Here is an 18,456-nt window from a genome sequence, read left to right as displayed (position 1 = left end):
AACAAAGTCTAAAGCCATTTGTTCCAGATACGAGTTGTTCGACATACAAGCTCCCTTCTGGAACGAATTAAACTCGTATCTAGAGATACTACTGTATAAGGAAGAAAAGAGCTCTTAAACATTTGTACAGCAACAAAAAAGTGGAGTTCATTTTACATCTGATGAACTGGTGGTACGTAAAGGCAATATCACAGGGACACTGTGGGAAAAAAGTTCTCTGTCACATGTTTGTGCTGTAGTTGGATGCAAGGTAAGTGTACTATGCCCCTTCAGATGTGCTAGGTTACAGTTCCACTGATGGCTTCCCATCTGACTAAGGTTGATGAGAGTCAGACCAAAACTAGAGGCCACAACTGCCTTAGAAAGTGTTTTTCCTTTACCTGCTTTGGGTCTCACGTGCTAAACAAATAAATTGTCTGCTTTGGAATAATTCAAAGTGGTTTTCATCACAAAATATAAATGTGCAATAGATATTTGACTTTGTCTTATGTCAAGGGCTTAATAGACAGTTTTAGGCAACTTCAGTTTCTGGCAGTTTGAGGCTACGAGTCTCCAAACATGTATGTCACAGACTCCTACTCAGAAATGGCCAGCAAGTATTGTCCAACTCACAGCAGTAACCCAAAACGTCTTGGACATTTGGGATATTTGTCATCAAACCAGAATCTTTTTGTTCTCTTTTCAAGACAGGACAGGATCAAAATGATGACAGTCTGCAGGAACAGAAAAAAACCCATGATTAATATTATGAAGAAGAACTATGATGAACCACAATGAAGTCATCAATAAATCTTCAGTATAGAAAGTATTAAGGTACCCAACAATTCAGAGCTGGATACATGTTTTATCCACCAATGTAAGTCAAAACTGGTTTAGAATTCTGAGCAAGCATTCGTCCTTCAAATCCCCTCCCAGATCCACCCACCAGAGTAAGCTTTACCTTGCCTAGTGCCTTGGATACATTAAATTAAGGAATCAGATAAGTCAGTTATCATTTCTTTCCTGATATAGGGTAGGAGAGCTCAGCTTTTCACATCTGTAAACATAAGCGCCCATATAAGTTTGTAAATTTGTTCTTGGGGCAGTGAAGCATGTAGATAAATGAAAGCTTTGCCTTGTCCTATGGGCAGCCATCTTCAACCCAATACTTAGATATGTGAGAGCCAGTTTGGTCTAATGGTTAAGACACCAGGCTAGGAAGCAGAAGACCATGGAGTTCCTGACTTAGTCATGAAAGCCATCTGATTGATGTTGGACCAGCTCCTTTCTCTTAGCCCAACCCACTTCATAGTTATTGTTGAAGAAAAATAGGAGGAAGGAGTGGATATGTTCACCACCCTGGCACCATGGTTAGAGTGCAGTACTGCAGGCGACGTCTGCTGACTGGTGGTTGCCTGCAATTGGGGCTGATTGAATCTCACCAGGCTCAAGTTTGACTCAGCCTTCCATCTTTCCGAGATCAGTAAAATGGGGACCCAGATTTTGGGGGGCAAAATGCTGACTCTGCAAATGGCTTTAGAGAGTGTTGTAAAGCACTGTGAGTCTGAGTGCTATTGGTATTCCTATCTTCAGTATTTGTTAAAATAATAATGGTGAGATATAAATAAATAAATAGACATAGGCATATATTAAGCAGTTGCTCTCCTCATTTGCAGCTAGAATTACATATCCATTACATATGCATTTGGATTACATATCCAGAATCTGTGAGCTTTGGAAAGGCTTCTAAATGGGCTTTCTACAATGAATCAAAGAGTGTAGTCATCAATCAGGACAGTCCAAGTAGTCAATGGTTGTCAGATTGGTCTACTTACTGCTGGAACAACTGAAAAATGTAGAAATGTATCCACTTCAACTGTACTTTTACAAGTAGTATAATTTCCATCAGAAAGGTTCCTGTTAAAGAAACATGATGAAAAATACATGAATTTTATCTGTACGGTATATTTTATTTTTAAAGCTACAAAGTGCCATTCATACATAAGATATTCTAGATTTTAATTTACATTTATTTTAATTTAATTATCACTTTCTTTACATGAAGCAGATTTATAGTAACAATAATGTTAAAGGATAAAAGCATAAGAACTATACAGCCACTGGACAAAAGGGCCTGCAGCTTTTATTCATTCAAGCAAGTTTCATGTCAAGGGCCAAATTCTCCCAAAAACCAGAACCAGGGCCTGCTCAGAGGATCTAAAAAAATGAATGTATCCAAATAGATTAAAGCAGTGAATTTCAACCTTTTTTGAGCTGCGGCACATTTTTTTACATATACAAAATCATGGGGCACATTGAGCGGGGGGGAATGGGGGGGGCTAAAAAGTTTGGACAAAAAAATTCTCTCTCTCTTCCTCTCGCTCTTTCTCTCCTCTCTCTCTTCCTTCCTTCCTCTCTCTCTCCATCCTTCTTTCTTTCTCTCTTCCTTCTTTCCTCTCTTTTTTGTTCTCTTTCTCTCTCTCTCTTGCTTTCTTTCTCTCTTTCTCTCTCTCTCTTGCTTTCTTTCTCTCTCTCTCTTGCTTTCTTTCTCTCTTTCTCTCTCTCTCTTGCTTTCTTTCTCTCTCTCTCTTGCTTTCTCTCTCTCTCTCTCTTTCTCTTGCTGAGCTTCGCGGCACACCTGCCCATGTCTCGCGGCACACTAGTGTGCCACGGCACACTGGTTGAAAAACACTGGATTAAAGTACCAGTTTATTTCCCAACCGTCCCAAACAAAGTGGAAAAAGAAAAAAGAAAATAGGGTTCCACTATAATTTTCACATGATTTTTTTCTTCAAATTACGGGAAACAAAAATGCCATTGGAAAGAAAAGTAGTTGATTTCTCATATTCTGCCAAATTTTGGATTTATTTTTACTGTTGTTTATTGAAAAGTCACATACAACATTAAGCCGTAGGCCATGATTTCCAAACACTATGGTAGAGATCATATTTTATCATCATATTTCATAGCTAAGCTATAAACCCAGACATTTATAAACATATGACCAAATTAATGAAGCAAACACCAGTTTTTCTGTTCTGCACATTTTTGATATATTCCTTTATTATTAGGTATAGATACTGTCAGATTTTTTTGAATGCTGTGATGAGCACACGGACATAATACCAAAGTAGAGAAAATACAGAATAAAATAACAAAAGAAATAAACTGTGAAGGAAGAAATTCACAGCCTGAATGACTAACAGAATAACAAAGTTGGAAGGGACCTTGGAAGTCTTCTATTCCAATCTCCTGCTCAAACAAGAGTACATTAAAAGGAGTCAAGAACCCTTGCTAAAGGGTTGCTAGGAGGTTTTCATCCTTGGTTTTGTGTATTTCTGTAGAGATGTGATGACCTTTTATTTATAATGCAACTCCACCTCCTCTTTTGTTAGCTCTGTTTCTTTTGAATAGTTTGTATCCTTCTTTCAGTATATTCCAGTCATGATATTTGCACTACAATGCACTACTATTGTAACAAAATATTCTTATCTGTAATTATGTTACTAATGAAGTTAATTAGAAAGAGTCTCATCTAGGCTTGACTGTAAAGTTAATCCCAACACTACCCGTTACCTCCCTTGACCTCAGCCACCATAAAACATGTGAATTTCAACTTCCAACATTGCCCAGATACCATGCGTCTCAAATATCTTTTTAAAAAAAGTTTGGTTCTCCAAATTGATTCAACATGGATTTCTACTTATCAGTTCCTATTATAAGTTATTTCAAAGTAACTTTTGTTGCCACTTAAAAACAGGATGCAGTTTGTTTTGTAAAGTCTTCCTATGACAGAATTTTGGAAAGAGACCAATACAGTGGTACCTCGAGATACGAGTTTAATTCGTTCCGGACCTGGGCTCTTAAGTCGAGCAGCTCTTATCTCGAACGACTTTTCCCCATAGAATTAATGTAAATAATTTTAATTGGTTCCAGCCCTCAAAAAACTCACAAAGTTAGTCTAAATTATGCAGAAAGACATGTTTTTAATGAAGAAATGTACATGTACATATAAATGAATAATGAAGTTTCTTTCACTTAACTTGTAAACTTTCTTAAACTTTTAAATTTACATATGTTCAACTTCTCTGCCACCCAATCCTGTAGGACAGAGGTCCCCAACCCTTTTTGCACCAGGGACCGGCTTTAAGCGATCAAGAGAGGAATGGGTGAATGAATGGACGGAGGGTGGGAAGGAAGGAAGGAAAGAGGGAAGGGACAGGAACAGAGGAAGGAAGGAAGGAAACTTATGAAAGGGGAGAGTAAGAGAGGAATGAGTGAAGGGAGGGAGGGAGGGAAGAAGGTGGGAAGGAGAAAGAAAAGAAGAAATAGAGGAAGGGAAGGTAAAAGAGAGAAAGAAAAAGAGCAAGAAAGAAAGAAAGAAAGAAAGAAAGAAAGAAAGAAAGAAAGAAAGAAAGAAAGGGGGAAGGGACAGGAACAGAGGAAGGAAGCAAGGAAACTTATGAAAGGGGAGAGTAAGAGAGGAATGAGTGAAGGGAGGGAGGGAGGGAAGAAGGTGGGAAGGAGAAAGAAAAGAAGAAATAGAGGAAGGGAAGGTAAAAGAGAGAAAGAAAAAGAGCAAGAAAGAAAGCTGCAAGCACCCCCCCGAGCCCCCCAGGCCGGCTGCAACCTTTTAAAACACGCGCGCCGCTTCGCAGCTGTCTCCTGAAGCCGAACGCGGAAGTTAGCGTTTGGCTTCAGGAGACAGCTCCTTGGCGCTTGTATCTCGAATTTGGGCTTGTAAGTAGAACAAAAATATCTCTCCCCTCCCAGCTCTTATCTCGAGTTGCTCTTAAGTAGAGCAGCTCTTATGTCGGGGTTCCACTGTATTATTTTTACTGCCACGGGAAGGGCAGGAGTTAAAAATTGCATCTTAAACATCTTAAATTTGCCATGATTGAGCAACAGTGCCTTCAAATGTAAAATGTCAAGAAAATCTATTATTTACAGGCGAGCTATGACTGGAGAACCTGGTACAACTTAACCCTAAATAGAAAATGTTGCTCTGTTTCTAGACATACAAATGCGGCCGAAACGTGGACTACAGGAAGGACGTCTTTGTGACGTCAAAGCTCCACCTCTGGAATTCCCTATTGGGATTCCCCACCTCTGTTTGAGCCTCCTGACCAGTCGACAGCTCCACGGCTCTTCTGCAAAGGTGACAGCCAGGCGGCGGCGCTTCTCAGCATTCTCCCGAACCCGAACCCCGAACCCAAACTTTTGCCGAAGTTTCGGGAGAATGTCGAGAAGCCCGCCAGCTGTTTCGGAAGGTGACAGATGGGCGGCGGCGCTTCTCGGCATTCTCCTGAACCCGAACCCGAATTTTTGCCGAACTTTTTGGGCTCAGCATTTGGGAGAACACTGAGAAGTGCCCAGCTGTTTCAGAAGGTGACAGCCGGGCGGCGGCACCCAGCGGAACGCCATTTTTGCGACTTTTGGGGGGGGGCTTGCATGCATTAATCGGTTTTCCATTGTTTCCTATGGGAAACATTGTTTCATCTTACAAACCTTTCACCTTACGAACCTCCTCCCAGAACCAATTAAGTTCATAAGACAAGGTATCACTGTAGTATATTTTGGATGTTCAGTAATAGTAAATAGATAGAGAAATTGTATCTCTTTGAGGCGAGAAGAGGCCAGGCACTCTAAACATAACCCAAACCCTTGACATGAGTGACGTCAAGTTGACCATCTTTAAACCAGTCACATGATCATTAAGCCACCCCCGAATCATATGATCGTCAAGCCACTCCCACCTGGTCACATGGCCAACAAGCCACATCCACAAAATAAGCCATGCCCACAGTGTGGTGGTAAAACTTTTTGCAGCCCTTCACTGCATATGGCCATAAATTTATGTTGCTAAGTGAAACAAGTGAATTTTGCCCCATTTTACAACCTTTCTTGCCACAGTTTATTTATTATTTATTTATTTATTTTATTTTTATGCCGCCCTTCTCCTTAGACTCAGAGCAGGTTACAACTTGTTAGCAATAGCACTTCTTAACAGAGCCAGCATATTGCCCCCACAATCTGGGTCCAGTTGTTAAGTGAATCACTGCATTTGTTAAGTTAGTAACACAGCTGTTAAATGAATCTGGCATCCTTATTGACTTTGCTTATCAGAAGGTTGCAAAAGGAGATCACATAATTCCTGGACACTGCAACAGTTGTGAATATGAGACAATTGCCAAGAGTCTGAATTTTGATCATATGGCCATCAGAAAGTTGCAATGGTCGTAACTTTGAAAAATGGTCATAAGTCATTTTTTTCAGTGCCATTGTAACTTTGAACGGTTATTAAATGAATTTTTCAGGCTTGAAAACCATCAAGGGTTTCCTTTATAGCTTTGATTTTAATTAAAAAATGGAAAATGTCTGTTTTGTGATTTTTATAAGGGGATCTTGAACGCTGTACACTAGAGGGAGCTACAAGATAAAGAATGGAGCAGATTTCTATAAATGATTGTATAAATTTGGCCAATCTGTTGTAAAAAAAAACACCAAACAAACAGATAATCTTAATAAAATGGACTGTGGATGTTGTAATGAAGTTACAGATCAACAAGAAGCTGCAAATGATAAATTTGAAATTAATTTGAATTTAACTGTGGATTTGGAGTTTTAACTGATATCTGGAGAAAAATATAGAAATACAAGGAATAGATTCACAAGATTTTTGTTAAAATATTGAATTATTTTGTAGAAGATATAAACAAAAGGACAAAACCTATTTATTGGATATACTAAATCTGTTGTTTTAAACTTTAAATCTGTTAATGTTTTGAAAGACTGGCTAAATGGAACAAAAAACTAACTTCTGAAGGGATTAAAAAGTAACACCCTTATTTCAAGGAAGATTTATCAAGTTGGTTTCTTTAATCAATTTCAGGGTTAAAAGAGGAAAATGGTTAAATGTGGATTCTCTTATATTTAGAGATGAGGAGAAACTACAGGTAGTCCTTGACTTATTACCCAAATTGGCAATTTCTGTTGCTAACTAGGTGGTTGTTGTGTGTTGCACTAGAATTTATGACCCTTGCCATGATTATTAAGCAAATTACTGCAATTGTTAAGTAAATCACATAGTTATTAAATGAATGCAGCATTCCCCATTGACTTTGCTTGTCAGAAGCCAGCGAGGAAAAATCACAAATGGGGATCACAGGACCAAGGGATTTTCTTAATAGAAACCTTAGCAAATTATGTTATTATTTATAAACTAAAGAACACTATATTGTTACATCACACATTTGTTTTACAGAGACTGTAAGATATGTATAGTTTAAAAAAGAAACATAACCCATTATAAAATAATAAAAGTATACAGTGAAGAGATTGGGGGGGAATTTATATATTTAATAGGTAAAATGGTATCCTTCTGCGCCGGCTGGAGGAGTTGGGAGTGGGAGACACTGTTCTTCAGTGGTCGGTCACAGTCAGTGTTAGTGGGGGGTCAGAGGTTGACCCCGAGGTCTCTCCCTTGTGGGGTGCCTCAGGGGTCGGTCCTCTCCCCCCCTGCTATTTAATATCTACATGAAAACGCTGGGTGAGATCATCCAAGGGCATGGGGTGAGGTATCATCAGTACACTGATGATACCCAGCTTTACATCTCCACCCCATGTCCAGTCAACGAAGCAGTGGAAGTGATGTGCCGGTGTCTGGAGGCTGTTGGGGCCTGGATAGGTGTCAACAGACTCAAACTCAACCCTGATAAGACAGAGTGGCTGTGGGTTTTGCCTCCCAAGGACAATTCCATCCATCCGTCCATCACCCTGGGGGGGGGGGAATTATTGACCCCCCCTCAGAGAGGGTCCGGAACTTGGGCCTCCTCCTCGATCCACATCTCACATTAGAGAAACATCTTTTGGCTATGGCGAGGGGGGCCTTTGCCCAGGTTTGCCTGGTGCACCAGTTGCAGCCCTATTTGGACCGGGAGTCACTGCTCACAGTCACTCATGTCCTCATCACCTCGAGGCTCGACTACTGTAATGCTCTGTACATGGAGCTACCTTTGAAAAGTATTCGGAAACTTCAGGTCGTGCAGAATGCAGCTACGAAAGTAATCATGGGCTTTCCCAAATATGCCCATGTTACACCAACACTCCGCAGTCTGCATTGGTTGCCGATCAGTTTCCGGTCACAATTCAAAGTGTTGGTTATGACCTATAAAGCCCTTCATGGCACCGGACCATATTATCTCCGGGACCGCCTTCTGCCACATGAATCCCAGGGACCAGTTAGGTCCCACAGAGTGGGTCTTCTCCGGGTCCCGTCAACTAAACAATGTCGCTTGGCGGGACCCAGGGGAAGAGCCTTCTCTGTGGCGGCCCCGGCCCTCTGTAACCAACTCCCCCCAGAGATTAGAATTGCCCCCACCCTCCTTGCCTTTCGTAAGCTTCTTAAAACCCACCTCTGCCACCAGGCATGGGGGAACTGAGATACTCTTTCCCCCTAGGCCTTTACAATTTTATGCATGGTATGTCTATATGTATGTTTGGTTTTATAATAAGGTTTTTTAACTGTTTTAATATTGGATTGTTATATGCTGTTTTTATTACTGTTGTTAGCCGCCCCGAGTCTACGGAGAGGGGCGGCATACAAATCCAATAAATCAAATCAAATCAAACATGAAAAAGAAAAAAAACGGGAAAATCAGGGTATGGGGAGAGGAAGGCAAAGAAAAAAAACTCTATAAACTAAAAATAAAGCAAAATGCCTAAATACTGTCTGTCTATCTATCTGATTAAATTTTATATTTTATTTCCAAGATTTTAAGAAGTAATTATTTGGCACTGTATTTCAAAGCAATTTGGCCAGAAGCATTATTTAGATTCAACATTAGATATTACAATAAAATTGTTTCTGCTGAGCTCACCAGATGAAGACAGATGTGTAATCATGATTTCCTTTAGCACTGCCTGCCTCAAGGAATAACATCCTTCTGGAAATATGTGAATCAGCACCCTTCCTGTTAGTCTTTGGTAAAACTCTTAAGACCAGGCCATTCTGATCTTAACTGGTGTGGTTTGGATTGTTAAAGTTTCAACAATGAAAACCACACAGAGCCACTGCTGTCAGATGTATAGTTATTGATGGTTGATTGATTGGTTAACTGACTGATCTAACTAACCAACTTTAGAGCTCCAGTATATTATTTGGCATTTTCACATTCTTATTTCACGGCACAGAAATGGCATTTGTTATGTAAGTGGCACAATGAAGCTTTCAGCAAGATACAATGGCAGAGCAATCAAAAGGAGATGATTTGCATTGGAGAGAATCTATGAGTAAGAGTGGCAGAGAGCCAGCGAAGGGCTACCACATTTTTTACTACCACACTGTAGGCATGGCTTATGCAGGACGCCCTGCATTTTCTTTCAACATCTTTCAGCACAAATTGGGTGCTCAGGGGTGGAGCTGCATTTTTTGCTATCCCACTGTGTACCCCCCAGCCAGGCAGCAGCCTACTCCTGCACAGAGCTACTTCTCAGTGCAAAACAAACAGGACTTGGTTCACGCATTAAACTCAAGCATATACTTTAGAATTTGGCAATACAGCTGAATGGCTCATGACTTGTTTCCTGGCCTCTCAAACTTCCTCAGTCCTACTTGAACATCAATTAAACAACTTCACTCCTCTTCAACATAACAGTTTTCACTTTCAGTGGCAATGCTAATAATACCAGGAGGTTTTTCAATATGATTCTCAGTGAGAAAAGAGGCATTTTGGCAGTTACCCATTTCTTCCATCAAAGATGTTTCTATATACTGTATTCAATTTTTTATTGATTGATTGATTGATTGATTGATTGATTGATTGATTGATTTGATTTGATTTGATTTGATTTGATTTGATTTGTATGCCGCCCCTCTCTGTGGACTCGGGGCGGCTAACAACAGTGATAAAAAACAGCATGTAACAATCCAATACTAAAACAACTAAAAAACCTTTATTATAAAACCAAGCATACATACAAACATACCATGCATAAATTGTAGAGGCCTAGGGGGAAAGAATATCTCAGTTCCCCCATGCCTGACGGCAGAGGTGGGTTTTAAGGAACTTACAAAAGGCAAGGAGGCTATTCTGATCTCTGGGGGGAGTTGGTTCCAGAGGGCCGAGGCCGCCACAGAGAAGGCTCTTCCCCTGGGTCCCGCCAAACGACATTGTTTAGTTGACAGGACTCAGAGAAGGCCCACTCTGTGGGACCTAACTGGTCGCTGGGATTCGTGCGGCAGAATGCGGTCCCGGAGATAATCTGGTCCGGTGCCATGAAGGGCTTTATAGGTCATAACCAACACTTTGAATTGTGTGAGAGGCTGCCCATGTATGTGTGTACAGCTGTGCGGAGGAGAAATATGTCTATTTTTTTTATTAAGAAAATTTACATAGCGGCCCAATTCACAATAGATGACCCTGGGAGGCTTATAACATTTTTTTTAAAAATCTACTGCACAATAAAACCTATAGTAAAACCCTTACTCCAACGCCCATGGCAGCAACAGCACAATCAAATGAACCAAGTGATTGGTTCCATTTCCATTGCAGCTTGAACTAGTTGGTCCTTCCCTGTTTGAGGCCATCATTTCAGAATAGGAATTGACTTTTCCAAGATGGAATCTCGGATGATGTTGTTTGTTTGATTTTGGTTTCAATGAGATGGTGATTTATAATTTAGTAGCTGAAGTACATGGATTGATGTATGAATTCAGCTAGTCTATACCTTTTTCGTTTTTTGGCAACAGAACTTATATACTAAGAGATTGGTTGCTTTTCTATGATTCCCTGCTGCTGTGTCCCAGAAGTGGAGCTCTTGTCTCACAATTAGGAGGTTGTGAGTTCAATCCTAGGTAGAAGCAGATGTAGAGTCTCCTGCTTGGGCTGGGGGTTGGACTAAATGACCTGCAAGATCCCTTCCAATTGTCAGAACTGAATCTGTTATTTTGAATTTTGGCAACAGAACTTACACAGTAACAGGAGATTGGTTGCTTTCTTATGATTCCCTGGCACAAGTTTTTCAGTGGCTTTTTTTTCTGTCCTAAACATTTTATAAAATATTGGCCATTGTGTGTGCCCATTAAACAACCTTGTGTTCATTCAACTGAATGACCAAGAAGAATCCGAATTTTATATTATTTGGAATAAGGTTTATAAATGGATAGACAAAAATAAAAATTAAGGTTATGAGAAATGCATGAATATTAGATATTAGAATTTTTTTGTTGGTTTTTTTATTAACTTAATCTTATGTTTATTAGAATGTGTAAACAAAATTCTTCTTTTCATCTAGAATAACATGTTGACTTAAAAAATTATTCTTTTTTCTGTATTAAAAATTGACTTCAAGAAGAGAGGGGTAATTGCAACCCCCATTATGTGTTTAAATGTTTGTGTGTCTGCATGTTTTTTTATGAAAAATTAATAAAGTATATTTTAAAAAAATAAAAAATAAACAACCTTGTGTTCAATCCCTAGATATTGCAACCTGTTAATAAATTCAATTTCACTCTCAAAGATGCACAACCTGCTATTTGATCCATTCTACAGGACACGAGGACTAGGTCAAAAAGGGCAGTTAAGGAATAAATACAGTAGCTTAACTTAGTTAGTATATATCTGGGCAATATGCTGACAAAAAGATTTCAAGCTCTAAAGGTTCATTGTTTAGCAATCATATTTTAAATAAATTGATAATTTGGGGGTGTCTCATCATACAGTATGCAGTTCTCAACTTATAACAGTTCATTTAGGGATCATTCAAAGTTGCAGTCACTGAAAAAGGTGATCATATTTCACGCTTGTGATAATTGCAGCATCTCCGTAGCCATATGATGCAAAATTATAGTGTCCTGGGGTCGTGTGATCAGCTTTTGCAACCTGACCAGCAAAGTCAATGGGGAAACCAAATTCACTTAAAACAGAATAACAGAATTTGAAGGGACCTTGGAGGCATTCTAGTCCAACCCTCTGCTTAGGCAGGAAACCCTACACCACATCAGACAAATTGTTATCCAATATCTTCTTTAAAACTTCCAGTGTTGGGACATTCACAACTTCTGGAGGCAAGCTGTTCCACGGATTAATTGTTCTGTCAGGATATTTCTCCTTAGTTCTAAGTTGCTTCTCTCCGTGTTCAGCTTCCACCCGTTGCTTCTTGTCCTTCCTTTAGGTGCTTTGGAAAATAGTTTGACTTCCTCTTCTTTGTGGCTGAGATATTGGAACACTGCTATCATGTCTCCCCTTATCCTTCTTTTCATTAAACCAGCCATGCCCAGTTCCTGCAACCATTCTTCATACGTTTTAGCCTCCAGTCCTCTAATCATCTTTGTTGCTCTTCTCTGCACTCTTTCTAGAGTCTCCACATCTTTTTTACACCGTGACAACCAAAACTGGATGCAGTATTCCAAGTGTGGCCCAGAGGTGGACTCCTACCAGTTTGAACCAGTTTTATAGAACTGGTAGTAAAATTGCTGGCCTCGGTTACTGGAACCAGCAGTAACCCACTTGAGCCAGTCTAGCTTATTTTTTGCTTCTGTGCATGCACAGGAGCATTGTTTTATTGCTGTGCATATGCGCAAGTGCACAAAGTACATCCTGGAGCAAACCAGCAGTAAAGAAAACCATAACCCATCCCTGGTGAGGCCTTACCAAGGCATTATAAAGTGGTATTAACACTTCACGTGATCTTGATTCCATCCTTCTGTTAATACAGCCTAGAACAGTGTTGGCTTTTTTTGGCAGCTACTCCACACTGCTTGTTCTTATTTAAATGATTGTCCACTACGACTCCAAGATCCCTCTCATAGTTACCACTTTTGACTGAGGTACTGCATATACAGTGGTACCTCATGATACGAACCCCTCGTGATACAAACCCCTCGTGATACGAACCCCTTGTGATACGAACCCGGGCTTCGGAAATTTTTTGCCTCTTCTTACGAACTTTTTTCGGCTTACGAACCCACCGCAGATCACAAAATGGTGCTCCACTGAGCGCCGCCGCCCGGCTGTCATCTTTTAAAACAGCCGGGGGGGCTTCTCGGCGTTCTCCCGAACCCGGACGGAGGTCTTCGTGACATCAAAGCTCCGCCCATGGAATTCCCTATTGGGATTCCCCACCTCCTTTCTAGCCTCCAGATCGGCCAAAAACGACGACACCAATCACAAAAACGGCGCTCCGCTGAGCGCCGCCGCCCGGCTGTAACCCTCTGAAACAGCCAGGCGCTTCTCAGCAGCCTCCGGAACCTGAACTTCCGGGTTTGCCATTCGGGAGAACGCCGAGAAGCCCCCCAGCTGTTTCAGAAGGTGACAGCTGGGCGGCGGCACTTCTTGGCGGCCTCCCAAACCCGAACCCGAAAAGTTCGGGTTCGGGAGAACACCGAAAAGCCCCCCGGCTGTTTTAAAAGGTGACAGCTGGGCGGCGGCGCCCAGCAGAGTGCCATTTTGCGATTTTTTTTTCTGTTTGCACGGATTAATCGCTTTTACATTGTTTCCTATGGGAAACAATGTTTCGTCTTACGAACGTTTCGCCTTACGAACCTACTTCCGGAACCAATTAGGTTCGCAAGACAAGGTATTACTGTACTGTACCTGTGCATTTTGTTTTTCTTGCCTAAATGTAGAACTTTACTTTTAAATTGTCTCAGAGAAGTTCCGTCTTACTTTGTCTCAGGGAAGCTCTGAATCTTACGTTTACTACATGGGCTCCAAAAATGCTTTTCTTGATTTGGATAAGTCAAAATAGTCAGTGATAATCACTAACCCATCTGTATCTGGGATGAACATTTTCAATGATTTGTCATTTAAATGGAAAATAGAGATTCCACAAAAATTAAGAGAAGTGTTGAGTGCATTGAAAACAAAGCCCTTCCGTTTTCATAGCCAGAATAAGAATAAAATGCAGCCAGCCCTGAAGCTGTCTCCTCTTTCCTCCAGCCTGACCCCCAACAGCTTCTGCCCAGTTTATTCATTTATTTTAGAAAACGTTTAGGACTTGCTTTCTCTCTGTTTATGCAAAGTTGTATGAAAGCAATACAGTGGTACCTCATGATACGAACCCCTCGCCATACGAACAACCCGAGATACGAACCCGGGGTTCGGATATTTTTTGCCTCTTCTTACGAACGTTTTCCATCTTACAAACCCGCCCCCACCGCCCGGCTGTCACTTTTTGAAACAGCCGGGGCGGGGGGCTTCCCAGCGTCCTCCTGAACCCGAACGCCAAACCCGAACTTCCGGGTTTGGCGTTTGGGAGGCCGCCGAGTAGCCCCACGGCTGTTTCAAAAGGTGACAGCCGGGCGGAGGGGCTTCTCGGCGGCCACCTGAACCTGAACTTTTGCCGAACTTCCGGGTTCAGCATTGGGAGAATGCTGAGAAGAGCTCGGCTGTTTCAATTGAAACAGCCGGGCGGCGGGGTTTTTTGCGGGGGTTTTTTCGTTGCACACATTAATTCATTTTTCATTGTTTCCTATGGGAAACAATGTTTCGCCTTACGAACTTTTCGCCTTACGAACCTCCCCCGGGAACCAATTAGGTTCGTAAGATGAGGTATTACTGTATATAAATGATATAATCCAGATTATTTAAAAAATAAAATAAAACAAATAGTGCATCAGAGAAATGTTACACTGGGGCTAGATAAATGCAAAGCTGTGTTCAATATTGGCATCTGTTGGAAAATAAATGAAGAGTTAAGCAATTTTCAATGGAGCTTTGTGACAAACTGCAATAGTGTTGACTAACTTTGTTGAGTTCTGTCTTTCCTTTTCTTCCTTATTTCTTCCCTGCATTTCATTTAGTTTTTCTTTCTTTCTGTGAATAAGCCTTTATACACCTGAAGTCATAATTGGGGTATTTTTTCAGGAGGTTTCCATTTTGCTTGAGGGGGGGAATGGAATGATCCTAGATACATTATTGTAAATCTTCAAATTAGTTTATCTTTCTTCCTCTGGGGAAGAAATACTATTAGGGAAAACACTATCCAAAACGAAGACCAAACATTATCTTCTCACATTTAACTCGGAGCTAGATGTACAGTATTGAGTAATTTAACACTGAGCTAGCATTTTGTACCATCGATTACCTATAATAACATTTCATCCCCCTTAAGATTTTCCCTTTATACTAGGGGCAACAGCAAATGTTGAGGTCTTTCTGACTGTGCACTTAAGACATTATAAAATATTATGATGCCTTTAATAACGTAAACTAAACTGCTTAAACGACTTTAAAAAGCTGCGTCTACTATGTTATTGACAGTAGCAGCCTGATTTTACCTCCTAAAGGATATGGAATTCAATACTTGGAAGCTTCCTTACATTTCCAGTACAATTATTGTATAACATAAACTATGTGTTTTGCTACACATAGTTTGAAAAAGAAAGAAAGTAAACAACACAAAGTGCTTAATTTTGATTTTAAAAAATTATAGTTTGCACGATAATTGCCAGGTTCACTTAAAAGCTCTGTTGCTAACTTAACATCTGAAGTGATTCATTTAACAGCTACTGCAAGAAAGGTTATAAAACTCACTTAACAAATGTTTCACTTAGGAACATAAATGTTGAGCTGAATTGTGGTGGTAACTCCAGAACTACCTGAACTCTTCTTTCACACCATAATTTTCCTGGGGTTTCAAAGAGTTTGGTAAGATGCACCCCTTATTGTCCTTAAATTAACCTGGTTTCACTATTGGACAACTTGTTTTTCAAACTCTTTCTTCTAAAAATTAGTCTTTTGTAAATCTTCTTCTTTTAGACCTGAGGATCTCTTGGATTATATCTGGAGCCAGACTAAGGGGGGGGGGGGGGAGAGACACTATTTTAATCCTTGTGTAGCTAAATTTAAACCTGCCTCATTATGGGCTAAGAATGGAATTTAGGCAGGCAAGAGGTGCAGCAGGGAGGGGGAAAAACAGGTGTACCAGAGGGCATATTCATGGGCCAAGGCTTATCCTGGAAGTTAGTCAAAAAGGCCTGGCCTGACTTCAAATAGAGACAGGAGCAGCACATCGAATATCACACTAGAGAGTGCTGCATTTTGATAGTGGGGGGGGGGGGGGCACTCCAAGTCTCTTTCTGACAGCCCTGTTCTATCTTTCATTGGGGGGGGGGAAACAAGTTCCCTCCATTAGGGAGAAACCTAGGAAAGAGTTAAAAGTCCCTCCCCCTCCCCTAAATTGTTTCAACTGCACGCAAGGGTGGGGAGAGAGAGAGAGAGAAGCAACAGAAGTGAATATCCTCCCGTCCGCTTTTATGTGGTAATGGCGCGTGGACTGTTTAGCCAGATCACGACTCCATATCTTTGTGAAGACTTGGGAAGGCGGCTATTTTCCCCCCCTCGCTTTTCCCTCTAACTCCCCCTTCCCCCCACTTCATTCTTTAACCGGAAGGGGAGGCCGTGGGATGAGGCGTTTCTTGCCTCGGCTGCACAAGTGGCCTTAAAGCGCTGCCCCCCTCCCTCAGCCCCCAGCAGAGGGAAGCCCTCCCCACAGCCTTCAATGTGCGGGCCGCGCAAACTGAACCCAAGAGACAGAAAACAGCCGATTGGAAAGAGCCGGCTGCAGCTGACGGCGCGGTCTTCCGTCCCAGCCTTTTCCCCCAACGGAATACAAACCCAACTTTTGGGGTTTATTCCCCCCCCCTTCCAGATATGTCTCGGTCGCAACGTCCACTAACTTGAATTTCTCGTCGTCGTACATGGTCTCGGACAAGGCGGCCGGACGAGGAGATGCAAAGGGAGACGCGGGCCGTTTGTCTAAGCGAGGATTAAAGCGGGGTCTCGTTTACAGCTCCGAAGTTGGTGCGCTCTCCGCCCGACAACTTCAAGCTCCTGCTGCGCTTCTTAGATTCAAATGGTGGCTGCGGGAAAGGTGCCAGTCAGCCGAAAGAAGCTAGCGGGGCGTAGTCAGGCATCTTCGATGAAAGCGATTTCCTCTTCCCTCCGCCCGCTGCTATTTCAACGCGAGTTAATCCCCCCCGGGGCCACCGGAGGAAGGGGCTGGATACTTCTCCGCGGGCCCAGAGACGCTCCCGCACCATCTTTCGGGCGTGGGTGGGTGGCTGGGCTGCCGCCTTGCAGATACATATCTTTCCCAGCATGGAGCCTCCAGATGTGCCCGGCTGCAACACCCGGCAAACGCCCGCCCACGTACAAATCGTTGTAGGAGTAGATGTCTCGGCAGGACGGACAATTTTTTTTTATTTTCTACTTAGCGTGTCTCAACTAAAAATCAAAACACACGCACACTCTCACTCAAACGCGCTAAAAATAAAGATTGCAGAACGATAATAATAATAATAATAATAATAATAATAATAATAATAATAATAACAACAACAATTTTTTAAAAAGGATTTCTGCTAGAAGAAAGAAGGATGGACTCCAAGTCCATTTCAACCATCTTTTAAAAATTGCTTTTAAAAATAACAGAAAAATAAATATAATACAAATACATTTTTAAAACCTTTCAAGGGGGGCTAGAAGAAATGCAAAGTATATCGTAAGAGTTATAATTCTTCATAGATATATCTTAATATCATTGAAGTACATACAGAATAGAATAGAATTATTTATTGGCCAGGTGTGATTGCATACAAGGAATTTGTCTTTGGTGCATATGCTCTCTCTGTACATTTTAAAAATACATTTGTCGATAATATATATTTATTTCTAACACATTTGTATAAAACTCATCTTTAACTTGCAATATAAATGAGTTCTGTATTTCACATTTGTCCATACAAAGTCTACACCTAGAGGCAGTCTGTTTACTGTATATGGTAAGTGTAATCAAGTCTCCATTCATCTTTCCATTGCTAGAGTATCAGCCATAGCAAGTGGAAGGAGTATCCATTTACATTAATCAGTTTGTCAAATTCCATGTAACAGTTAATGTAATTCAAGAGAATGTTATGTTTTGAAATTTTAAAAGTTTGTTGCACACTCACATTTTTATAATCTACTATTTTCCCCAAATATAACTGTAAAAAAGCATGATCCTTATTACATCTTCAATAAAATGTTTTCTTAGACAGACCTTTTCCTATTATAAGTTCTAAATATTTTTGGGTGTTATATAAGTTACAGTTTAAGGTCCATTGACACTTTTGATATAAAACTTGAAAAACATTTTCCTATTTTGTCCATCTGGACAGCGAAATACATTTTCCACATTATTGGGGAGAGATGTTGGATAAATTTCTGATTTAGCTGCAGTACATGAAATTGGGGGCACGATATTAAGGCACCACAATTTTATTTTATTTTTGTTATTCCTTCCCAGTAAATAGCATATTCTCTGGATTAGAATAACATAGCCAAATAGGTTTTGAGCTCCCTTCGCTCAAGAGAGCATCATTTTGATCCTAATGTTTCTCAAGTAATCTCAACAAACGACAAGGTCTACATAGAATAGACTCATCTTTAACTACAAATATACCGGGTTCTAATTTACTTCACTGCCAGTTTATTT

The 18,456-nt window shown here is 40.9% G+C and overlaps 1 protein-coding gene across 1 annotated transcript in view; it reads right to left on the bottom strand.

Annotated features, from left to right (window-relative positions):
* Window positions 1–17,111, bottom strand: part of LOC139159541 (stimulated by retinoic acid gene 6 protein-like) — a 52,073-nt gene extending 34,962 nt beyond the window's left edge. Inside the window, exons 1-3 of the mRNA XM_070736851.1 lie at window positions 16,661–17,111; window positions 1,815–1,896; window positions 613–713 (exon numbers count right to left, since the gene is read on the bottom strand). Coding sequence (XP_070592952.1) covers window positions 613–713; window positions 1,815–1,896; window positions 16,661–16,683 — 206 coding nt within the window. The 5' untranslated portion in view covers window positions 16,684–17,111. The remainder of the gene's footprint in view (window positions 1–612; window positions 714–1,814; window positions 1,897–16,660) is intronic.
* Window positions 17,112–18,456: the final 1,345 nt, after the last annotated feature.

Source organism: Erythrolamprus reginae, chromosome 2 (assembly GCF_031021105.1).
Source record: "Erythrolamprus reginae isolate rEryReg1 chromosome 2, rEryReg1.hap1, whole genome shotgun sequence".
Classification (NCBI taxonomy): Eukaryota; Metazoa; Chordata; class Lepidosauria; order Squamata; family Dipsadidae; genus Erythrolamprus; species Erythrolamprus reginae.
Note: the sequence above shows the minus strand (reverse complement) of the source record. Positions and strands in the feature narration are given on the sequence as shown.